Source organism: Phaethon lepturus, unplaced genomic scaffold (genome assembly GCF_000687285.1).
Source record: "Phaethon lepturus isolate BGI_N335 unplaced genomic scaffold, ASM68728v1 scaffold11145, whole genome shotgun sequence".
Classification (NCBI taxonomy): Eukaryota; Metazoa; Chordata; class Aves; order Phaethontiformes; family Phaethontidae; genus Phaethon; species Phaethon lepturus.
The window spans coordinates 30,732-56,286 of record NW_010542693.1 but is presented as its reverse complement, the minus strand read 5'-3'; the positions used below and the strand labels follow the sequence as shown (position 1 = coordinate 56,286).

Genomic DNA, 25,555 nt, shown 5'->3' with positions numbered 1-25,555 from the left:
TTCAGCAGAATATTTTCTGTGAATCATTTTTCAGAAAGTAAGGTGTTAGCTGTACAACATACGTAGAAAAGAAACTTTCAAAGAAATATGTGAATAAGTGAGTTAATGAGAGGATTTGTGAGGATTTTTAGTGGCTGCTGGTTTAACTCAAAAGGCACAGGGCTCAACAGCCAAACCAGGTCATTGTAGAGAAGCAGAAGCATGCTTAGCTTCTTTTCTTCTGCAAGTTTGCTGTTGAGTTGTGGGACAAACAATGACACATCCCAATTCTTGAAATACCATTATCAAATTTTTTAAGTATGTCTCATTTTCAGTGTTTCTGTTGGAATCTGTCATTTTTTTTGTACCGTTTTTTATCCTTCAGTTTGTGTGATAATGTTAGAAAAATTGGTTCCATTGGAGATTGAGTATGCTTATACCCACATACAATGTCACTGGAGAGATTTTATTTAATGACTAGTGAATCAGCAAATTTTTGCAGCTAGGTGAAATTTTATGCTTTCTAATGTGTGTATTCAGACCTTAATTCTTCATATTACAGGCCTGTCTTTTGTCATATGTATGACTTAAACTATAGTCTAGTTTTAGATATAGAGAATGCTCCAAATTTTAAAATTATTTTCAAAATGACGTGCAAATTTTCACAATAGCTTTGTGGTCAGAACAATTTTGAACAAAGAAGCATATTTAATTCAAAGTGCTTTAGAAGTGTGAATGTGTGCCTTTTTTACCTTGTCTACCTTAAAACATACTAGGTAGGATTTTTCTGATTCTTAGTATGTTAAAAAGCCAATCTGAGAAGCATTCTTGATTCTTGTAAAAGTGATGCCTTGCCTAATCTGGACATGAGCTGGCAATGTGCGCTCACAGCCCAGAAGGCCAACCGTATCCTGGGCTACATCCAAAGCAGCGTGGCCAGCAGGTCGAGGGAGGTGATTCTGCCCCTCTGCTCCTCTCTGGTGAGACCCCACCTGGAGTCCTGCGTCCAGCTCTGGAGCCCTTAGCACGGGAAAGACATGGACCTTGTTGGAGCGGGTCCAGAGGAGGCCACAAAAATGATCAGAGGGATGGAGCACCTCTCCTGTGAGGACAGGCTGAGCGAGTTGTGATTGTTGAGCCTGGAGAAGAGAAGGCTCTGGGGAGACCTTATTGCAGCCTTCCAGTACTTCAAGGGGGCTTATGAGAAAGATGGGGACAGACTTTTTAGTGGGGCCTGTAGCAATAGGATAAGGAGTAATGGTTTTAAACTGAAAGAGGGTGGGTTTAGACTAGATCCAAGGAAGAAATTTTTGACAATGAGGGTGGTGAGACAGGTTGCCCAGAGAGGTGGTAGATGCCCCATCCTTGGAAGCATTCCAGGTCAGGTTAGATGGGGCTCTGAGCCACCTGATATAGTTGAAGATGTCCCTGCTCATTGCAGGGGGGTTGGACTAGATGACTTTTAAAGGTCCCTTCCAACCCAAGCTATTCTATGATTCTATTCTATGATTCTATTCTATGATTCTGTTCTATGATTCTAATGGTCTTTAAATTCTCTGTCAGAAGTCCAAAAGTTTCACTTAACTAGGTACACAAAAAAAGCTTGTATTTACATAGTTGATTGATAAACAATGGTGTATCCCACATTCTCTGTAGTTGTTAGACCTGAATCATAAACACTAGAGATGGAAAAAACCAATTATGTTTTGCAAGCCGTCACTCCTGGCAATGCAGGATTATTTTGTATAGCACTTCTGCTAATATTTTTTTATCCAGTGATGAGCTGATACAGGAACACCCTGGAGACTCCAAAATCTGCTTGAAGCATAAGTATCCTCATGAGTAAGAACCTAAATATAAAGATTGCTTAAGTTACTTTGGGAAAATTTCTTTCCCTGTAGAAAGGATCCATGTAAAGATTCTCTGCATTATATTGTTTTCAGGTGAGGCACTGTGCCTTTGGCACTCTGTACTCAAATGAAATTTATTCAGTGGGGCACATGAGAGAGGGAAGCTGAAATGTTAGCTGATGTTTGTTGGAAGCATGTTCTAAAATGGCATAACTCTATTATATAAAAATTCTGTGGGCCAGGAGAGCAATTTCATCTAAGAGGGAAATGAACTGTGAGCAATCTTTGTCTCCTGTGGTATGTATGGGAAGAAGTGAATGTATTTCTGAGATCAGGCCCTTTAGTGGAACAGGTCATGTTTGTGAGAACTACACACTGTGCAATATGATTTGTGGTATTTTGCATTAAGTAACTTAGTGAAATCTTTTACACCTCTCCTTTTCCATGAACTCTGTGTCATTGTTGAAAGTTCTTTGCCATTTACTAAAATTATTTACAAATTAGAGTTTCAAGCAGATCATCATTCTGATTCTGAACACTGTGGTTTTGTACTTTTTCTAGAGTAGAATATTATATTTCTTCTCCTATTTTAAAAAGAGAAAATATACTGTAAAAACACTATAGAAAGTAATCCTGCTACCGGATTTCTGTGCAGGTACTATCTTCCTAGCAAGTTCTCCAAGTGTGATATTGAAGAGTATCATGAATTTTTAAACAATGGAGGTGGAGCCTGCCTTTTCAATAAACCAACCAAAGTAAGCATTACCTTCTTATTGAGTATTATTTGCATTCTATTTCTGATTTAGATTAAATGAAGAAGAAAGAAAATTATAATGTTGGAAAAAATAACACCTATGATTTTGATATTTCTGGTTCTCTCTAACTTCTAAATTTTATGGCAACATATGAGTGAAAGTAGCTGATTTTAGTTCACAGTAGTTAAGAAATTATATTGAAATAAATTTTTAATAAGTGGTTTCATGTCCAACAGATTTCCTACAGGCTTTGATCTAGAACCATCCCTCAGGCAATCTGTTCTGAATATTGTAAATAAGATATGTTACTGAGTGTATTTGTTCAGGTTTCAAGTGTCTTGGTAAACTTCTGCACAGCTTGAGTTCTAATTTGTTGTTGAACTGATGTGTTTTGGTACAAATCTCTGGAGGCTGAAGTAAGATTGCTTTTATTTCACATCTGTCCCAAGATGAAGACACAACTCCTGGAGCCGCTGCAGGGGGTGCACTGCCGTGCAGCCCACCAGCTTTGCAGGCACCAGCAGTTACAAGTGGTGGTGATATTCTCCCAGTTCGGAGAAGGCAAAGTTTTTACAGTGGCTCTCAGAACAGAGTTTGAAAACTGGGACTAGTTTTTCTAAGGCTGGAAGAGGCAGAGCAGGAGACAAAGCCTTGAGGAGTAGGGGACAGACACCGGTGAGCCTGTGGCTGCTGCCACCTGTCATGCTCCTCATTCCCCAGGCACTGCCCACATGGTCCCCCATCACCATCACCCCGGTCTGTCATCCCCTGAACTGCATGTGCTGGGGGAGAAATGTGTCTGGTGAGAAGTGCTTGGATCATCTCAGCCCTGTGTTAGCTCCTTCCAGGCCAGCGCGTGCGACTCTGCACAGCCTACAAAAGCATTGGGACCCACTTAAATGACTGACTCATCCCCTCCAAATTTGCCTCTAAAAGTATGAAATCAGAGATCTTGCTGCATGAGTCTTGGAAATCAAGAGAAGTGGGGATTATCTCTTGAGATTATTCGCCTGTGCTTCTCTTGTCTCAATTTTGGTCTGCTAGGCAGGTGCATTCATGTGAAGGATGCAAAGAGTATGAAATGATTAACTGATACATTTAAGGGAGATAAATACAAAACAAAGCTAAAGAAACTCCATCCAAGATGCAAGCGCTTCTACAATGGATGATTTGCACCAGGGTTTCAGTATATCCCTGCTCCATTTGTTGAAGCATGTATTAAAATATAAAGTAATCAGGATAATGATCTTGATTCTTTTCTATATATAATTAATATTATCCTCTATTTAATGGGTGTCTTTCAACAAGCAAAGGAAAGTGGCTAAGGCAGAAAGGACTTGATAGCTGAGGTGGTCATGGATGTAAAAGAGAAAGACAATTCTGGAGTGATGCACATCCCTCCTGGAGTAGCAGAGAAAAAGTGCATCTTCCCACAACCACAGAATTTCAGTAAATGTTAGCGGGGAACAGAAGGTATAAAATCTGGATAAGCTAAGTCTGCTTATCTCTCAAAGGTCTCCTTTTCATAGAAGAATGTGGAGAGAAAGCACTGTACTTTGTTAATAAGATGTAAGATTTCTCATTCTTTAAAATGCACCTGCATTTTAGAAGTTTGCTTTTTCCCATCTCATTAAAGACAGAGAGAAATATAGGTGGTTTTACTTCTTTGCCGAGTAAATTGTTTTCATAGAATAATGTGTTTTACTTGGGCTTATTTTAGCAATTCTGTTCATTTACACATCCATCACTTGGAAAAAAAAAACAATTACTCTCATCTCAATTCAGATTGGCAGCATTTACAATTTTTTCTAATGGCATGTGGAAATGTGAAGTGAGATGTGGAAGCGAGGGTGATTTAGACTCTTTTATGTATTGTTGTTTGGGTTGGTTTAAAGTTATTGTCAATGGATGTCTGTCTCATTCACAAGGCTGTCAAAGACATGTGTTTCCTAGGAAGGGTGGTGAAACACAAACTTAATTTGAGATAAAGGAAAACTGATGTGACAAGGTGCAGTGTTCATCAGTGCTCCATTGTAAGATCAGCTGTGGTCCTGAAGGTTATATCAATGACTGCTGGAGCAGATTGAGCGTGTGTTCTTTTCAAATGAATGGATGACTTACATGACTTTTGGGGAAATGTTATCCAATTTGCTTTTCATGTTTTTTTCTTCCATTTCATATTTACTTGTCTGTATTGTGCAGCACACCTAGAGATACTGAAGGAGTTGAGATGTCTGGAAAAATATGTAGGAAACAAGCAGTTTTAACAACTCTTTAATAATTCTAAAAGATTGCTTGCTTACATTTAATGTTAAATTCTACATATGCATTTCAAGCTGCAGTCAAATTTCCATTTCAATAGGGGGATCTAATAATAGCACATCAGCCTGTGCCACAAGCCTCAGGCTGGTTTGTGGCACAGCGAAGTACACGGGGTGATGCTCCATCCTGTGGGCTACTGACAGAAAGGCAGCAGCCGGAGAGAAACACACTCTGTGTCATGAGCGATGTACTTGTGCAGATGGCTCACAAGCAGAGTGGTTTCTTGAACAATCCTAGTTTACTTGGAGAACTCAGGACAATCTACAAAATTTTAGTCTTGATGACACACTTGTATGCCTTCTCATTTATGTAATAAAAGCTACTGTTACATTTTCTTATGCCCAAAAGAAAAAAAAATCTTTTTGAAGAATTACCTTTAGAAATTTTAGGAAATGGGAAGCAATGAAACCGCAAAGAACAGAGTGTAAGTGTCCATTAAAAAAGAGCATATCATGGGTCCTATGTGAATGAATCTTGCCCTTGGGAAAGGAAAGCCCTATTGCAAATATACAGGCATTTTAAGTTATAGTTTAGGGGAAAGGCTGAAGGGAAAGGGAGGAGGAAGCCTCAGCAGCTATACTTTCTCAACTGCCTGTGACATGCTTATGGAAAAGTGCGGAGAGTTCCCAGCTGTGGTAGAGAAAAAGGGAAGGAAAAAGCATCCGACTACGACAAAAACTGACAAAGAAACCCAGCCTCTCCCCTCTCCCTGCGTTTCTGAGCCACATGTTCCCAAACAACAGTTTTGTTATGACTGTGTCTTCTGAAGGTCTAGTGCAGGCTTCAGCCTGGGATGCAGCTCTCATCACTTGAATTCTAGAACAAGAGCAATTGCAACCCCTGTGACAATAATGACTTTTTTTTCTTTTATTGTCACACCTTTTTTTTTTGATTGTGGCTTCTGCTTAAGCTGAATCTGCTATAAAATGGCACTCATGCACAGAAGACGCTATGTGAGTCAGCAATATTGCTGAATTAGTTCACAGAGTTGTTAGTTCTCTGCACATTTCGTTTGTGTTGCTTCTCCCTGAGTAGTTGTAGGTACTGGTTTTTGGTTAATGCCTTTGGAGTGCTAGCTACAAGAAGTATGTTGTACAGAATAAAAATGACAATGATCCCCTTAGGAGAGACAGGCCCTTTGTGATTTCTGATTTTGCCCTGCAGCTTCTGGATCCTCCAGAATGTGGCAATGGCTTTGTGGAAGATGGAGAAGAGTGTGACTGTGGGACGATAGCAGTAAGTGCAATGTACTTCAACTTAGCAAGTAGATTCTCCAGGACATGGTGCTGCCTATCGCTGCCATTAACATTAAGTGAAGGAAGACAGACAATGTTAACATCCTGCGGAAAATGATTCGTCATTTCTTAAACTTTTTTTCATCATGTTTAACACAGTGTGGGCCAGCTTTTTTTATTTTATCATCACATAAATTCTGAAGACTAATAGTAATATCTACCTGTGCAGAATCAGGCCTTAAAAAATGTTAAAGAAAGTATGTTCCTGGATGGGAAGATGACTCTGGTCAATGCTAAAATTTCAGTATTTAATGATTGACACTGAAATTAGAAAAATTATTTCCTATATTGCATAAGAAACAGCAGCTTCCTGCCCCGCAGTGCATGCCTTTTTCTGCCTTCAGGTGCCTAAAAGCCTGATTAAAAATCTGTTCAGGTAGTGTGCTAAGATGAGAAGTAATAATAGAGCTTGGGGCTCACCTGCTTTTCCGATGTATTCTGTTATAAGTGTGTGTGTTCCTCAGGAGTGTGCCAGTGAAGGAGGAGAATGCTGCAATACTTGCACCCTGACGGCAGGCTCTCAGTGCAGCAACGGGCTTTGCTGTCGGAAGTGCCGGGTAAGGGCAGTGACCTTCACTGCAGTGTCCTGGGGGGAATACATCCAGGTGGCTACAGGCACCACAGCACATGTCTTTTTCCCTGCACACCTTGTGATTACTTTTCTGAAAACTTACCTTTTAAAATTGGCTGAAAACTGGTTCCTCTGGGGCTATTCTCTGTCCTTTAGGCTTGGCTTCTTGGGCCAGAGATTGTGATCAAATGCAGAGGTGAATTAAAGTCTTCCAGTTTCAGACAAGTTTGAATGAGGTTGAAGTTCCATGAGGTGTCATTAGACATCCTTGTTTAAACATGCACATCCTTACCCATGTGGTGCTCCCAATGCCTTACGTGTTGCTCTGGATTTGCCCCATGAGACTGAATGGGAAGACCGTACCACAGAGGGCCTGAGAGAAGGTTATAATAAAAAAAACCCCAAAACCAAAAGCAGCTAGCAGAATTGTTCAGAAATGTTCATCTAAAAGACACCTGACTTCAGTTTCAATGAGGTCTGCCTGTGTCTCTTTATGTTTGGACTGACTGAAATCCCATTGAGTAAAGGGAATCAAGCCCTGTGTAAACTATAAGGTTTTCTTCCTGATGCATCAGTAAATAAGCCAGATCTTGGCTGTAAGGGAGCCCAGCTAAATATGACTTCAAATAGTTGTTTATACTCATTTAGTAATAATGATAATTATTATTAATGTTACTAAAACCGTGGTATACTATGTGTGATATTTTTATCTTTGTCTGTGGGTATTTGAGGGTTTCATTTCCTTAAGGAGGAGCATTAGTAATAACTCTGGACCACATTCTTGACTTTGTGCTCATCCTAATGTTAAAAAAAGAAAAAGCACAGATTATGCTGGAACAGATCTCATTTCCCTAAGCACATTCCTTTTTTTTATGTAATATAAAACAAATTAGCAGATTGCCAGTGTGGATGAATTTTGTTCAAATATCCAAGTCACATGGGCACCATATTAAAGACTATCAGAAAAAAAATTAAGCTCCTGTGTACCTACATTATTTTTACAAATGAGACAAGGGTTCATCTACATACAGAGTGGCGAGGGTGAGCCAATGAAGAGAAAGGCAGGATTTCGCAAAACGTGTGTCCCTAGGAGATGTTAATCGGGACAACTCTAAAGACCAAATATAACAGTAACCTTCCCCTGTAATACCTTGCCTGAAAGCAGGAGTGAAGGAAGGATTGCAAGCAAAACATCCCAGCTTCTCGTAGTGTCTCTGACAACATTCATGTCTGTCTGCATTTTTCCAGAGACTGGTAGGAAAAAGATAAGCCGAAGGCTGAGAAACTACCAGAGTCTAGCTCTTCCACTGATGCGTGCCCGTTCACACCAATTGTGGAGGTAGCAGTTGTTCCCCCCAAAATGTATGTGGACGCAGGTCAAGAAAAAAGTCATAGAGCTGCAAAATGAGCTGGGCACCACGCACTTAAGAAACCTTTTGGGAAAAATAAGGGGTCTGTAGTATGCCCATGACCAGAAGCATTTACAGTTGCCAGTAATGGAATGTTTTCCTGCTTTTATAGGTTTTGAGATTTAGCACAGAAGTCTTTAACCAAAATGTCTATGTTAGGTCACTGGTACGTTTTTCATTGTTAAATGTCTGGTCACTTAGAAAACCATACAGAATTCAGTACATTTATTAATAGTTTCTGTTCTAGAACAGTAATGGGGCATTGTAATGACCAAGGTGTTTATACCTAGAGCTTTTCAATGTTCTTAATCCCTAGAGAGAAGATCAGGATCACTCTCCTGGTTTTATAAAGAAGAGTAAAATAGTCACAAAAAAGCACAATCATCTGGTCAAGATAATGCTGCAAGCCACTGCAGTATTGGTTTGATAAACCCCATGGGTCCTGTGTCCTGGAAAAGCAGATATCCTGCTCGGAACCACACTCGATGCACGTGGAATGGGGTGCCTCAGAGAGTGGTACCACGTGCACCAGTAAATGGCAGGTGCCTTAAGTGATGCAATGTCTACACCAGGGAGAGGAGAGTTTTGCTGCTTCAGTCAGCACAAGAGTATTTCTCATTTCTTATTTTAGTTAAAAGTCCAAGGAAGCATTGCATTTAAGGCAAGATATGGAGAAACCAAGATACTAATTTTCTGTCCTTTTTTTTCAGTTTGAACCTAAAGGAGTTTTGTGCCGAGAAGCGGTGAATGATTGTGATATTGCAGAGAACTGCACAGGAAATTCCAGTCAGGTGATTTTTATAGCTTCTATCCAAGAAATAGAAAAATACCCACCTTTAGTCTCTCAATCACTATGAATGTTACTGTTTTGTATAGTAAGGTGTATCACAGCTGTATTAAACCTGCTGATACTGAAAAAAAAAAGTGTGATACTGAAATAATTTTCTGTATGACTTTTGTTGTATACTTTGCTTCCATGCTTGTCTTATCTATGATCTATTAGTTATTTTCTCTTTCTATAGTGTTCTCCCAATATTCATAAAATGGATGGATATTCATGTGACAACAAGCAGGTAATTAGCACCTCAATTTGTTTTCCATTCTTGCTGCTTTTATAGATGGCTGTTTATAGATTTTGGTTTAAGATCTTTGGAAGTCACCCAATGACCCAGTGACAGTTCTGCTGACATTCCTGAGTTTTGGATGCTAGTCGTACTAGCATACAGAAAGTCAAATCACATATTAGTGGCCTCAACAGAAAGCATGTGACAAATCTGTAAACAAATACGTATTTTGGAAAATCAAGTTAATTGAAACTTTTTCTGTATCTTTTCTTTGTAGGGTATTTGTTTTGGAGGAAGATGTAAAACCAGGGACCGGCAGTGTAAATATATATGGGGTGAAAGTGAGTGAATGTTACTGTTTCTAAGTTGGTTGTTCATGTGGCTTGAAAGATTATCTTTGCTAAGAAAAATTATGGAAGTGACATATTCAGAACCATCAAAAACAGCTAGGACTCCATGTCCCTCCCCTTCTTCCCCCCTCATTTTGTCCTTCTGTCCTCTTTTCCAGCTCTTTCTCTAGTGTTGTTTAACTTACTGGTGATTATTCTGAAGTCTTAGGTTTAAGTTTTCATTAATAACCACATAGGGAACCTATACTCATATTTATTGATGTATTTCAGTGGCTTCTGGACATTTTGGACTAATAAACCCTGGTCAATCTGAACAAAATTTTAAAACAGTGCTGTAGTGCCAACATAAAACTTTTCATTGAGAACACTGTGGAGAGTTTCACAGGCCACCTGCAGACCATGGTACTGCATTTCACAGATTGGGAAGCTCTGCTTGCTTTAATTGTGTATCCCCATTTCCCAGGACCTGGCTTTTCAAAGTCGTCATCATCTTAAAAGATATTTGTTTCTGTTTTTAGAAGTGACAGCTGCTGACAGGTACTGTTATGAGAAGCTCAATATTGAAGGGACTGAGAAAGGAAACTGTGGAAGGGACAAGGACTCTTGGATACAGTGCAATAAACAGTAAGTTGATCCATTTAGAAAACAACTGGTATGAGATTTTTTATCCCTGATCCAGTTCTTTAGCTGGCATGAAGGGGCTCAAAAAGCCTCTGTACGGATCAGACTTCACCTGGCCTTCTTCTGCAGACCTTAGTTGCAGGAAATTCTGGATGGAGCAGAGCATTGAGAGGAGATGATCTCTGACAAGAGGGCACCATCTGAGCTTTGGGAGCACTTGGACCAAAAGTTGTCCTACTGTTCTTGGTGATGCTTAACAGTACAGAGGAGAGCAGCCTGTGGTTTCATGTGTCAGTGTGATGGTCACATTTTATGCTATGCCACTGCATTGCTAGATTGTGTTCAGTTTTCATCATATTGCAACTTTCCACTTTTTTTTCTGCAAGCTACTGCCTAAACCATTGTTTCACATTCTGTATTTATGCAGTTGATTATTTTTGCCTGTTTCTGAACTTTTTACCAGTCCTTATCAAACTGCACCCTGGTTTTTCAGGTGAGTTCTCCATTCTGTCAAAACAATTCAAATTCTAGTCCTGCGTACAGGTGAACTAATGTTCTTTGTCATCTTTCTGTGCAGGTTTGATAACCTTGCTTTTGTTCCATTACAAATTCATGAGTAAAAAGTATTCAGTAATATGAGGGAGGCCAGACCCTTCTATTCTGACAGTGCACAAGTCTCTGTACAAGAGTTGGGGGTACTGATGGAGGAAAAGCTGGACATGAGCCGGCAATGTGCACTCACAGCCCAGAAGGCCAGCCGTATCCTGGGCTACATCCAAAGCAGCGTGGCCAGCAGGCCAAGGGAGGTGATTCTGCCCCTCTACTCCACTCTGGTGAGACCCCACCTGGAGTCCGGCATCCAGCTCTGGAGCCCTCAGCACAGGAAAGACATGGACCTGTTGGAGAGGGTCCAGAGGAGGCCACAAAAATGGTCAGAGGGATGGAGCACCTCTCCTGTGAGGACAGGCTGAGCGAGTTGTGATTGTTGAGCCCGGAGAAGAGAAGACTCCAGGGAGACGTTGTTGCAGCCTTCCAGTACTTCAAGGGGTCTTATAAGAAAGATGGGGACAGACTTTTTAGCAGGGCCTGTAGTGATAGGGCAAGGGGTAATGGTTTTAAACTAAAAGAGTGTAGATTTTGACGAGATCTAAGGAAGAAATTTTTTATAGTGAGGGAGGTGAAACAGGTTGCCCAGAGAGGTGGTAGATGCCCCATCCTTGGAAGCATTCCAGGTCAGGTTGGACGGGGCTCTGAGCCACCTGATATAGTTGAAGATGTCCCTGCTCATTGCAGGGGAGTTGGACTATATGACCTTTAAAGGTCCCTTCCAACCCAAAGATTCTATGATTCTAAGAGTTGTAAAGTCCCTTCGACAGCTGAATTAAACATGGTGTCTCTAGTTCCTTCACGTATGTGTCTCATGAGAGTTTGTTTAAAGCCAGTATCTACTGCTTCTCCTCTATGGGCCAGTTACTGTATCTTAATAGGATATTAAATCAGTTTGATGTGGTTTGTTCTTGACAGCTCCCTGCTTGCTATTACTGAGAACATTTTTGATAATACATCATAAAAAAGACTTTCCCAGTCTAAACTCTGAGGAGAATAATTTTCTTGGGAAACAAGACATTATTTATGGGAGTTACTGTCAGTGGGAGAAAAGCAAGGAATAAAAAACATGTTACAAAGCAAGTGAAGAAAACCACATTTATTTGATCATCTGTTTTCCTTGAATTTTCTTTTTGGTGAATATCTGTTTCTTCTCTCAATGCAGGGATGTGCTTTGTGGATACCTTCTGTGCTCCAATATATCCAGTGTGCCCAGACTTGGAGAACTTGATGGTGAGATCACATCGTCAATCTTGCAGTTCGGAAAAGTCTACAATTGCAGGTAATTGCAAATCCTGAAAACAGAAGAGAGACAGTCAATATCCATCTTGCATAGAAAAGCAGCTTTCTCATTCCTAAGTGGAGAACAACTGTTTCCATTAATATTTTTTTTTCCTATTAACACATAACCATTATTCCAGCTCAGCCTTTGTTAAGCTTCTGGAAATGAACTGCGTGTGCGGTATGCAGCTGCTTTGCAGTCCCCCCTGTGTAGTAGTTAATTTTGCCTGTAGAGACATAATGCTTTTCTCTGTCCTCTTGATTTTACATTCTTTAATGTTCGTAAAGTACTTAAAGTACTCAAAGTACTTAGACATATGCCTGCACTGCCAAAGCTAACTGGCAGCTTATTACGTTGCCGTATGTTAGTTGAATCCCAATTATAGACCTGGTGTGTTCTCACAGCTTCACACAAGTGTAAAATGAAATAAAGTTCTACACAAGTAGACTCAGTGTTTTATCTAATACTAGCTCTTGCACGGGAAAAATGGTCTTTGTTTTCACCATGACATTTGTTTGATGTAGATATACTGTGTTTTAGTTTGTTTCACGTTAGGGCTAGTGAGATAAATAAGCCAATATTTACTCTTTTCCTGGTCCTGGGCATCATATAACACAGAAGTGAAGGCAGCAGCCCAAAGCCCAGTTTCTCAAGGAGTCCCATCTAATCACAGCACAAGTCTTTGGGGTCCTCTTGATTGTCTTGCAGTGGTGGCCATGTGAAGCTCGATGAGGAGACAGACCTGGGCTATGTGGAGAACGGGACACCGTGCGGGCCAAACATGGTGTGCCTTGAGCATCGCTGCCTCCCCACTGAGGCCTTCAACTTCAGTACCTGCCCAGGCACCACAGACAGCCAAATTTGTTCAGGACATGGGGTATGTTCTTGTATTCTTTAATCCTTTTCTCTGTTTTTGCTGAATACCTGGTGTTGTGTAGTGTACTAGCTAGACCTTTCAGGAAGACAGCAGCGTGACTCTAGAAGTCTTTATACTGGAGAAGCTTTTGAAAAATGAAAGGGGGAGGAAGCACTTAAGTAAACATAATGCATACCAGTCAAGGCATTATAAACAGTGAGTCATAGTAAGTATGTATTAGTTTTGCAAAAATTTTATCAGTCGATTCTTTTGCTGTCCCTTCTGCTAACTTGATTGATATTTCCTCAGGCAACGTACTGGAGAATATAAAGGTTTTATGAACTGAGAAACTTGGGTTTCTGTTCTTCCAGATGCTCTTTTTAATTCCATCTTGATGGTGTCAACAGCCGAGAAGGTTCATAAAGTTGTTGGATTTTGTTGGCTGAGAGTTACTTTGCTCTAGAGAAGAGGGCAGTGAGCTGCCTCTTGGCTAGTGGCTGCTTCTCCGCTCGGTGCACAGCCTATGGCTTTGCTGTGGCCCTGGCGAGTCCCCTTGTCCTGACATAGTTCAAAACAGTGTCCAGGTTCCTATGCCTGAGCTGAGATCAAAGGAGTTGTTCTCTCATAATGTCTTTTGTCTTTTACAATGCATTAAAACTCCCTGTTTTATCTGAAGTTAAGCACTTCATCATATTTGAAAAAATAAAATCACTGAGATTCAGTCTCCCAAAACAATTATAAATGGCTTTCTTAAATGTATTACATTAAATATATTCAGGTACTTAATACATATTACACATATTTATATAAAAGTATAATAATACATTTAATGCATGTATATCTAATATAAATTAAAAACTGCTGTATATTAAAAATGTTCTGCAAAATTTTGCAGGCAGTCAGAATCAGTGCTATATGACTGTAACTATACTGTAGGTATTAATTATGGTACTAGATTAATTTTACATTATTATTCTGAGCTACATTTTCGGCTGCAGGTTTGCAGCAATGAAATAAAGTGTGTTTGTGACCGATTCTGGGGAGGAGATGACTGCAGTTCTCGCATCAAAGATGATACATTTTTTTATAAAGATGCCATCAATAAAGGTACGTTGTTATAATTTTTACCCATAACTGCAAAAGCTTGGATTTGAGGAAGGTTCATGAAGCAAAACCAGATCTCCTACTCTTTCAGTTAGCACACAACACAATGCACCGTTAGGAGCCTCATTCCCTTCCCTTCCTCCCACAGCAGCAGCAGTCGGTGTCTGTGAATAAGGTCTCAGACCTGGGGCTGGATGTGAGCAGTGCCACTCAGCAGCACTCAGTACACCTTTCGGGACTGATACCAGTGTGTCTGGTTGTATCTTGCTTGTCCGAATCATCTGAGTGGCCTTATTAAATATATTGATAGATTAGGACAAGCAAAAAGTTACTGGGACTTTCCATATCTAGATGGAAAGCTAATGTTACTTACATGACTGGTTTTCATTTGTAGAGTAAATTTTTTATTACATGGCCAGTATGCAGAATGTTGGCACACAAATTTTAGACTTCTATATTTTTTGAGTGAAAGTTTTTAATCGTCTTTAAGCTTGCATACAAGAGAAAGTTACATTGTGGAGAAATGAGGGTGTAAATGTTTTTCATTGTAAGTCCTTGTGGGGGGACAGTTTACTGTCTTCCAGAATGTCTCTTAGTATAGTATATTCAGCTATGGAAGAGATTTGAGAAAAAAACCCCAAATAGTCACTTTTATTCCAATGTAAGCATATATTTGCCAGACAGGTTATAAGGATGTAAGCTATAGCAGTTTAGTATTGATAACATTATATTGGCATAGCTGGCACAACTTTCCCATGTAGCAAGTGTTCAGTTAAGGGAAACAGACACAGAGGCCAAAGCTTGATTTACAAATGATATTTTCATGTCCATGCTATACTTCAGGATTATATCACTGGTTGGAATTAATCAGCCTAGTGCAAGTTGTCCAAGCAGCTTTTTGAAAGACAGTGCATTTGCAGTTTTTGTATATTTTTCTCCTAAAACCCTGTATATTTTTCCCCTTTCTTGTGTTTCCAGGTGTTGTTAGCACAAATATAATAATAGGGGCTATTGCTGGCACCATTTTAGTGTTGGCTCTCGTTTTAGGAATAACTGGTTGGGGTTACAAGTAAGTAAATTGTGTTCTTCTTAATACAGTTTAAAAATATGTTTATTTCATTTGATAGCTGATTATCTTATGAAAAGAACAGTTCAAACATAATCTAAAAAATCCAAATTGGATTATGCTTATATAGCGACATTTTAATAGTATTAGCATTTTTCAAGCAATTCTTACATGTGTATGTGGTTTTGGAGAGCTTGTTCCAGGTGTGAAATTGATTTCTTATGTAGGTTTTTTTTTCTTCTTTTGTAGATGATCAGATTATGATTTTACTGTATCTGACAAAGGAAATACAAGAATACAGTCTAATTCAATTATAAATCTTTCCTAATGACAAAGTAAATTTAGCAAGATTAGCTTTCAGTCAGTCAGTAAAGCATTTAACCATAGGCTTCCTTAAACAGGTGTTTATATTCATCCAGCTTAACCTGAAAGTAATTCAGGCACGTTCTTTGGTAAGAGAGATCTGTAATATGCAACTAAGGTGCAAGTTCTCTCCTGGTGTAGAACTGTCAGTGTTCCGCTCACTGAGAGGCAAAATGATTATTTTAGCCTAACTGATCTTTTTCAGTTTTTGTCCTTTCATGAATTTCTTCTAACAAACAGAGGGACTTGGGTTTTTGCATGTATTAAAAAAGATTACTTTGTCACCTGTGTTTGAGTGAGACTGGCTCTTGAAGTCCTTCCTCCACGGGTCCTTGGTGTGCTTGGAGGGCAGGGCAGGTTCAGCTGTAGGCAGTGCTGTAGCTGGGACACGGCCCCAGTGGTTTGGCATAACGAACTGGCACATCCCCTGCTGCTTTGTTAGACCCAGGTAGGCAGAGGGCAGCTCAGAAATACGTAAGGAAAGAAGCATTTGGAAAAAAGCATGAAGATTAGGATAGTAAAAAGGTGGGTTATGCTGTCTTGGTACATCGCCCGCAGCTTCTGGCAGTATCTGAAAATCTGGACTTAAGTACAACCCCAGAAGTTAAGGCTCATTCTGAGATCACATCTAGCCAGTGGGATTAGTTTTTGGAGGTGGAGGGCAAGAGTGTACCTTTCACTGGCAGCTTCACAGTGAATAGACTTAAAGTCATCATGAACTGCACCTCCAACTCAGCACTGACTTTAGCCATCAACAGGAATATATTTGCCTTGTTTATTCTGATTTAGTATGTTTGTGTTTATTTCAGAAGTATTTTATGTAAAAATATTTTGAGCAAAAATTTCATTCTGCCTAATTGCTTTTCTCTTTACATTGTTTTTTTCTCTTACTGACCATGTATACCTGCATACTGATAACTCATTCTTCTTTCTTTCTCTTTTCTTTGTATGGAAAGAAACTACAGAAGACAGAGGTATGTGATAAAAGTAATGGAATGTATCTTAGAAAGCTCTGAAAAGAGCTTTTCTTCTCTCTTACTCATTTATATGCTATAAAGAAAATTATGTGATGAATTTTATTTTAAAGAATATTTGCTTGAATATATGAAATTGGTATTTATTCTAGAAATGCATTGCTTGAAATCCTGATTTCACTGGACTCAGTAGCGAAAATAATGTGTACTTCTGAGATAGACTATTTTATTTAGGAAAACAGGAGAATATTTTCAATAAGAGAGACTGAAAATCTGCTATTAGAGATGAAAGTGTTCTTGGGAGGCTGAGCATTGAATGAATAATATTAACATGATGTTCAGGAGCCTTTTGAGACAAATTCATTCCTGGAGCTGCTTTGCAGTTAAAAATACAATGCAGTAAAATTGCTGTGTGAATGAAAAGCCCATTTTTACCTGCCACCTTGCTTGATTGATTTGTAGCTAAAGCACGGTACATCTTCAGCACAGGGCTGAGCTTTCACCATTTCAAGCTTGTGACCAAAACCCAAACAGTTCCTAGTGACTTGGGTTCGGCTCCTGGAAGACCACCTCTCTTTGATCAGTCATCTGCCTGGCAGATGGGTCTTCTAGGAAGGAGTTGGCTCCTTCCTCTCCCAGTCCCCACAGATCAGAGGGTTTCTCATTTTCTGCCTGTATCACCACCTCCTGGTTCAAGCTGCTGGTTTATTTGTTGCCGCTACCCGTTGTGCTTGTTCTCTGTTTCCCCTGCCTGTGTAGCGCTTTCTCTGCCAGGCTCAAAATACTTGCAAAAAGCAGAAGAGCGCTGCCAGGTGCTGGTTGTGTACTACAAGGTCAGATAGGTAGCAGGAACAGTAACAGGAGAAAGGCAAAGCTATTTTGCTATCCAAAAGTCAAGCCTTTTGGATAGGTTGGTGGGTAGGAAATGTCACCCAGCACAAGGAAGACAGAATTTCAGGGTTTGGTGCTGCTTAGTGGAAGACCACGTATCTGTAAGCGCAGACTAACATGGCCATCAAGTCACTCTACTGTGGATGTTTCCGTGTTGGCTGAGGACAGAGCAGCCAAAACCTTGAAATATGGAGAGAGACCACCCCATGCATGTTTGCACTGGAAGATTAGAGAATCTAACTTTTTCAAATTCCCTCATCTGCAGAAATTAGTATATGGACAGAGAGCTGTGAGTATGCAGTCAGTCTGAAGCTGTGACTGTGAGCGTGGGCAGAGTGGAAACCAGCATAAGCTTAAGAGGCTTTTGGAGGTGATGGGAGGGCTCCATCATTTTAGAGATGATGGAGATATTTAGTAACTAAATCTCCTTCATGCAGAAAATGAAGTTCTGTAGGCTGACTAAATAGAATAATTTTTATATGTACAAGGAGTGCTCCATAAATGGAAAAAACAGACATCCACCAGAGTGTCCAGAGTGTCCTTTTTAAAAAAATTTGTTTATGATTACTCCTTAACTAAAGATGAAAACAAGCCATTGAGGTATTTTTGAGCATTACATAAGGAATTATACTTGGTAGTACGAAGCAACTGAAACAAGTAAATGGAAAGTAATAAAAAGAGACAATTAGCAAGGATTCTGCCAGTGGGGATAGTGTGTCTTAAAGGGCACAGCTACATGGAAGAAGTTATTTCTGTGGGAGTAGCAAGAGAGCAGTTTGCTGGAGGAACCCTGAGGAGCAGGGCTGCCTGCGCCGTCAACTCTGAACATGCCCGTGTACCAGCTGAGGAGTGGGACAAGAAGTGAGACTTGAGAGGTGCTAGAAGAAATAGTGTGGTAGTAGTGCATTACACTAATGATTTATGTGCCATGTAATTATATATTTTAAATACTTCAGGAGCATTAGAAATTCAGGTATGGAATGAAGAGAGCCCAGTTCAGGACTGTAATTGGACACAATCTGAATGTGAATCAAATATGCATCTTAATCGGGGCAGACTGAAGGAAAAAGGCCTTGGAAAGGGCAAGGCTGAGTAGATAATTGGGTGGCTGGTATTATGATACAACCAACTTTCAAATTAGCTACTTATGCTAGGGAGGATTTTTCAATTTGCTGGAACTGTAACTGGAATATTTGCATGGCAGTTTTTCTGCTGGCACTGAATTCACCATCAGCAAACAAGTAGCATCACTTGATTAGGACTTTCTAATGCATAGATAGTTTTATCCACCATAACTGAGCTTCTAGTACTGGAAAAGGATAAACTGTTGTCAGATATGTGTGGCGTTACTTTTGTGTGTCTTGGCAGGTTGAGTCTACTGTGGTAACTGGAAGTAGCTGAGAACTTCTGCCATTGGCATTAGTTCCCCTGCACAAAAAAGAAAACAGTTAATAAACTGGGGGTTTTTCTTCTCCTGAGGTTTAAACAACTCAACAGGTTGCTATTCTTGAATTCAATAATGATCACAAAAATTAAATAGAAAGCATCTACCTTCGAAGGAAAAAAGCATTCACTTTTCCTGAGCTCCTTTTTGGTGCATTTGAGCATTACTCAGTACAGTACTGCAGTACTCGTACTGTACCTGGGGATGCTTTTTGCAACCAGCATGATGAGGCTTTTAAAATGTCTGAACTTGGTTATCTAATGTCTCAAGAACTACAAGCTATTGACTTCGAAAATTGTGATCAGAGTTATCAGTGAAAAGTCCGTTGTTTTCCCTTACCAAAACCACATAATCCACTTTTCTGCACATATCAGAAGCATGTGGGAGTTTTCTCTCGGATGGTTGAATTATTTATTAATGGGCTTATTGTGTGTGGTTAACAGGTTTCCTTGAGGATCGCTATCCTAGCCTCTTTCTTTTAAACTAATGTTTGTGCATGTTTGTGTGTGTGCTGGTGCCTGTCATGTTTTCTGACTCTACGATGTTTATTATACTTTAGACAAATACCCCAGGGAGATTATGTAAAAAAGCCTGGAGAGGCCGACTCTTTTTATAGCGACATGCCTCCTGGAGTCAGCACAAACTCTGCATCTAGTTCTAAGAAGAGGTCTGCTTTTCTGTCGCATTTTCAGATTTCTACCTGTTCCATCACCCATTATTCCATTAGTCAGAACATTTCATTGTTTTGCAGCAGGTTTGATTCTTTCTTATTTCTTTGTGGAATGTTTGAAATAGCATCCTTTGTGCTTTGATTACTGATTTTTCTCATGTGCCCTGAGCTGCTAATTCCTACAATTAGGCCAGAATAAACAAGTTTTCCATTGTAAACCAATTTTTGGTTAATAAAATTTTCATCATCTTCCTGCTTGAGAATTGTTTTCAAGTAGACTGTAATAATAATTGCTGGCTCAAAAAAAAAGAAATAAAATCCCACAACTTCTTCAATCATGGTCATGTAATCAAAGTAACACTGTCTTGCTTCAGTAATAGTTATAAACATAAAATGTTCAATATAAATGTTATTTTTATATTTGTATTTGTCACTGTCATTAATTCACTGAGTTGACCTAGGCTTCCGGATAACATTCTTGCTGTCTCATGTTAAAGATGATGGTGCTTGCATTTCGTTCGACTTGCTAGACTAGTGTACTAAATGGTCACCAAGTGTTATTTTAGAAAATAATTCTACAAAGACTTTCTGTAGTTTTGTGCTTGCTATTATGAGTAACCAAGGAGGGCATTACATTTTGCCCTTGATCAGATTTCACTAATTCTGTTATTGTTCCAGTTACTTAAAAAACCCAACAACATTTTAAAATGGAAAATTCATTGAAAACCATTGAGAGTCATTTGTAATTGCTAAGGTCATTAAATCATGATGCTCACCATCCCTCTGCAGTTAGAGATCCTTTAATTATGAAAATCCCTAGCTAGCACTCTAAAACAATGCACAAAAGTGTAGGAGGAATAGACAATACTGAACTGCTTCATAAGAAAACTGCAATTCTCAATTCTTGTCTCACTAAGCAGTCTATAACTGTGCAGTTGATGAAGCCATTTTCTTTGTTGTTGTTTCAAGGAAAGTAAAAAGAAATGTATGGAAGGGATATATTAGCAGTGACATTTGTTATTTGGGTATAGCAGCTTGATCCTATATGCAACTTCATTCAGTCTGTTCTAATGAATATGTTATTAGGAGAACTGTAGTAGTGGTTAATTAATGATTTCTAATTTTTAAATTCAGGTTTTTAGATGTGTGAGTGGTTGAAATTTTTCAGGGAGCAAGCGTTAATCTTAAATGATGCACTGTTTGTGTTGGAGAATCTTTTCTCATTTGGAAAAAATTTTGAAAAAAGTCTTGGGAAAGCAAGTTTTCATAGCTTTGTGTAAGCAGTTTCAAATACGAGTTAAGAAAAGTTTCTTTTTAAATGAATGTCATTTAATGCGTTTCTTCTTTCATCTAGTATCTGTTTTTCTTTTCATACTTCATTTCTTTCATGTGCCTCTGTTTATTATTTGTTTCAAAAAAGCTAATGGTTTCTAAGGTCTGTCTGTACTAGAAAGTTTTATTGCTCCCCACCACCAGTTCAGGTATGTTGTGCCACTGTCAAGTCTGGAAAAGTAAGTGGGACCAATATTCCGTTAACATTGTGGTGGAGCTGACGTAGTCCTTCCATTTGAATGCCCAGAGTGCTATTTCCTACCTTCCAAGCTGGTTTTGATTTGCTCTATGTGCAGATATGGATGGCATCTCCTGGGAGAAGTTAGAGTGACCAGGCCATTAGCTCCCTGGGTGTCTCCATGCTGGAAAGCACTATGAAGTGTTAGTTGGTATTCAGAGGATGTTCAAGGATTAAGAAATAACTTTATGATAATTCCTGCTATTATGAAATAGCAAACCGCAAAACCAGTACATGGCAAGACATTCCTGAGCCTGAAAATAGACCTTTAGGAGGAGAAAATGATTAAAAAATTTGTCAGTGGATCTGTTCGTTCTCAGACCTTTCATGCTGTAATGAAGTTTGAATTAATGAAAACCTGGGCTTCCTTCACTGTGGCTGGGATTAGCCTGGTTTTCTGGAAGCTGAAGAGCATCTCTCAGATGCCTGCCCTCCAAGGAAAGCAGAGATGGAAAAATGCAAGAGTGTTCACTGAGAAACTACAGAAATAGTTCCTTTAAACAAAACTGTAATAAGCAAGCCATCTATTCTGACCAGTTTTCAGCTTCCTCTTGTTTTCTTCTCCTTTGGAAATAATTGTAGATCTCATGCCAAACAGCTGATCAGTAGCTCTGGTTCAACAGGAGGGAGCCTGTTGTAAAACCCCATGTGCTGGACATCGCCACACACATCTCTGGCTCTTAGAGGGAATACAAGAGGAAAGAAAAACTTCAGTTTGCTCCAAGCATCTAGATATAAAAACCGGTTTTGGCGTTGAATTTAGCATTAGAAGTTTATACTGCAGTGACTGGATGACAAAACATAATAAAAATTCAAAATTAGAAAAAATGAGGCAGAGTTACCCCTCCACTGGAGCTACCAGCTGTGGGTGGGAGGATGCTCATTACAGACTCCTGGGCTCCCGAGGCTGGTAGGAGTGGAGTAAGGGAAGCAGTCCTGGCTTTCGTGCAGCAGCCCGAGGAGGGAGTGGGCAGCCTGCAGGCAGGATGCGCTTGACTGTGAGGTAAAAAAGCCTTGAGGCAAGCGCAGCTGGAAGAGCATCTTCCAGCTGAGAACTGGGGCAGAGCTGCAGATCCAGAGGAAATCTGGTGCGCGCTGGTGTTTGTGTTTTCCACAGCAGACGTGCGAGGAAGCAGCGCTGAAGCCTGTCTGTTGAACATGGGCACGCCAAACTGCTGTGGGGTCAGCTGGCGAAGCGTAACTGCAGGGTTTTAACTAGAAGTCCTGGATGCTCTGCTAGTGCAGACAGACCTTAGGCTGTTATGTCACTGGCCTTGGGAGTGTGACTCTATGAATGAGCTAACACTGATGTGAGACAATACCCTTAAAAATAACCGCATCTGAGCCCTCCTATTCCAGGTCAAATGGATTATCTCATTCCTGGAGTGAAAGGATCCCAGACACAAAACACATTTCAGACATTTGTGAAAATGGGAGGCCTAGGAGTAATTCTTGGCAAGGTAAGTGTGAACCTCTGTGCTGGCCACAGTGGAAACTAGCCTCTGGGCCATTACTGCTCTGCTGAAAGTCTAGCTGATCCTAGGACAGCAGCACGACTCCTTAAAATTGTGCTAATTGTTATTAACCTGGAATTGGGGTTTAGCAGCACCCTACACAAGTACCTTTTTTGCACAATGCTTTGTCACATAGAAATGACGTTTAATTTCTCTCATTGTGAGCTAACACAAAAAAAGAGGAAGAAGTCTGTTCACTCTTGCCAGCTTCTGTGACTTTATCAGGCAATGTTTAGTGTTTTTAGTGTTCAGTGAAGTGTAGTGATGTTCTGAAATTAAAGCTGAAATTAAGGAGTTTTTTGCTCTGTGCATTTTCAGCAAAAAGTAAAGAAAGATCACCTAAATGTCAGGTTTACATAGTCTGAGGTAAATCAAGAGCGATTGACCTGTGACTTTTAAATTGTTAAAACTAGTGAGGTAACGACTCTTTTGCTGGGGATGCAAAAAGAATACACAGTTTGGCATGGAACGCAGGTGAGTTTCAAGTTGCTTTACCGTCTGTCTTTATCCTTTGATTTCTTTCAGGTAATATAGGAGGAAACAGAAAGAAAGTCAGAGGCAAAAGATTTAGGCCACGTTCTAATTCAACTGAGTAAGTCTGAACTTATAACAGCAAAGCCAAAAAGTACAGTTTTCATACTTAAGTTTTGTAGATGGACATTAAGAGTGCTGAAAAGTAGACAGCTGCATTTTTGCTCTGAGGCCCATTCTGATTTTTGACTGATAATCTGGTAAATGGTTTGGCTAATGTATTTCAACGTCTTTGTATGTATTATTTAAAAATTAACTATCAATTTTCTTTTTTATGTAGGCTTCCTCACAGTCGTTCCCATAGCAATGCCCAATGATGGTGGCAGCCTGCACCATCACTGCAGGCTTTTGTCTACAGTAAACTGCCATTGCTGAGTGTATCCTGGTTCAATACTGAATTTCTGATAACCTGTCTCCTACCCTTGTCTTCACCTTGGGTTGGGCCATTGCAGAGTTAGAGATTTGTATCTCTGCGTACCTGCCTGGAGGTTTTAGGAGAGGTATCTGTCTGCTTTGAGAGTACCCTGAAGTTTATTGTTGTAAGCCTGAAACAGCCAGTCTTGACTAAGCCCTGCAATAAATGGGTAATGAGAGTCCTTACCCAGAGACTGATCCCCAGACCTTCCCAGTATGGCTTAGGGTTGCTTTCTTACTGATTTATTGGTTACATTTACTGAAGAGACCATGTGTGCAGTGCTCTCCATAAGGAAAGAGCCTTTCTTACGTACTTAAGCCTGCTGGTTCAGGCTCCCTTGGTGAATGGTGGTGAATGGCTGGAAACAATCTCTGGGCTTATCAAGCACTGGTCTGCTCTTGCTGCATTTGCGCCACACGGGAACAACCCCTTCTTTGACTACAGTGGCGATGACTGCCCTTTTCCCATACCATTAGTACTAACTTTGCACCTGTATGGGCAAATGGACTTGATATCAACCCTGCTGGAAACTAATAATGCTAACTCCTCTCTGAGCCCTGCCTTCTTCGGGGCTTTTGAGTTTGTTTTGAAACCTTTCTTCCCCCTGCAGTGCACTGTCTTGAGGTGAGTAGGCTCTGAAAGGTTTGTAAAGAAGACTCTCTGTTACAAGTTACAGAAGTAATAGCTTGATGCAGATTGCAATTACAACACTGCATGGTCAAAATGGCAACATAGAACCAAAAATTTTAGCCCCAGATTCCTTGGAGGAGTCTTGTCAAGTGCCCCTGTGCTCTTGGTCTTAATGCTGATAAACTCTTTACTGCAGCATTATTTTGCTAGTTTTCTTTTCTCTTTGCATAAGACAGTTTGATAAAAGCAAAATTAGTCTAACCAAACTACCAAGAATACAAATGAGGTTGCACATTCTTCCTTAGAAACTTGTCCTGTGCTTTCTTTAATTTTCCATTTGTATTTCTTAAACAAAACTTGCTTTTAAAAAAAAAAGTTAAGTTAATGATACCATTATTCTGTCATTCAGCAGAGGTGTACATTGGGGCTGAATTAGTCCATAAAGAATGAAACCAGATCAGCTCTCTTTACTCTAGAGTGAATATAAATGCATGGGAAGAGTATTGTTTTCAGTAAAAGCGAAAAACACCAATTATTTTTTCCTCTCTGCCGTTCAGCTGGTACATTACACATTTGCTCTGAGAACTTCGGAGCACTAAGTAAGTGGGTAGACAGAGAGTGTGAGTTGGAAATCTTTTTCCCTGTAATTTTTTTTTTGTCTTTTAAAGGTGTCACTGAATTTCCATCTAATTCTCTGCTTTCCTTCTTGCTGCTTGTTGCGGTCTCTCCACCCAGCAGCAGCCCTGGTGCTAGAGGGAGGAGGCTTGTACTTCCCAAGGGCTGTGCAGTAGCCTGTTAGGGATGAAGCACAGTGTGTCTGTTCTTGGGAGAGACCTGCCAGGCAGGAAAATGCTCTTTCTCCTGATGGGGTCTGGCCTGGACTGCACAGGACTGCATGACTTGTCCAAGTCCAAGCCTGTCACCCCTTGGAGAGAAAGCTCCCACTGCATGATCTACATGCTGTGCCAATTCGGTGAGGAATGGAGAGAACTCCCGAGGGCGCACAGTGGCTCTGGTTAGAGAGAGAACTTCCTTTGTGAGCTGAGAAAATTGACTGAGAATGATCTAACTGTGGCCAGCATTTACTCATTTAGGAAAACAAAAAGCAATGCCAGCTGCTTTGAGAATGGCTCAGAATACACGGAGGCTTTTCCCAGACAAATTTACCTTCTTGCCTGTTCTGGGAGAACACTGAACAGGAGAACACTGAAATCTGTTCTGAAGTGGTGGATGGCATTTAGAAAGTCCACCTGTGTGGCCCCTGGGAGTCCAATGAATCATACTTGTTGAGATGGAAGAAAGGCATAACACTGTTGGTCTCCTGTTAGTAGTAGAAACAGTGTAGTTAATCCCTATAGTGATACCTTGTGCAAAATTTAATTTTTTTCTCTTAAGCAGGTGCACACTAGTATGGTTGCCTGCA

At 40.1% G+C, this 25,555-nt stretch overlaps 1 protein-coding gene across 1 annotated transcript in view; it reads left to right on the top strand.

Annotated features, from left to right (window-relative positions):
- ADAM22 (ADAM metallopeptidase domain 22) overlaps positions 1-25,555 on the top strand; it is a gene marked incomplete at its 5' end in the record, with an annotated part of 73,083 nt that overhangs the window by 33,933 nt on the left and 13,595 nt on the right. The window contains 15 exons of the mRNA XM_010288116.1: positions 2,485-2,584; positions 6,071-6,142; positions 6,666-6,758; positions 8,892-8,972; positions 9,204-9,254; positions 9,523-9,586; positions 10,114-10,219; positions 11,988-12,104; positions 12,813-12,981; positions 13,959-14,067; positions 15,043-15,133; positions 16,450-16,467; positions 19,362-19,556; positions 22,402-22,502; positions 23,082-23,148. Coding sequence (XP_010286418.1) covers positions 2,485-2,584; positions 6,071-6,142; positions 6,666-6,758; positions 8,892-8,972; positions 9,204-9,254; positions 9,523-9,586; positions 10,114-10,219; positions 11,988-12,104; positions 12,813-12,981; positions 13,959-14,067; positions 15,043-15,133; positions 16,450-16,467; positions 19,362-19,556; positions 22,402-22,502; positions 23,082-23,148 — 1,434 coding nt within the window. The remainder of the gene's footprint in view (positions 1-2,484; positions 2,585-6,070; positions 6,143-6,665; positions 6,759-8,891; positions 8,973-9,203; positions 9,255-9,522; positions 9,587-10,113; positions 10,220-11,987; positions 12,105-12,812; positions 12,982-13,958; positions 14,068-15,042; positions 15,134-16,449; positions 16,468-19,361; positions 19,557-22,401; positions 22,503-23,081; positions 23,149-25,555) is intronic.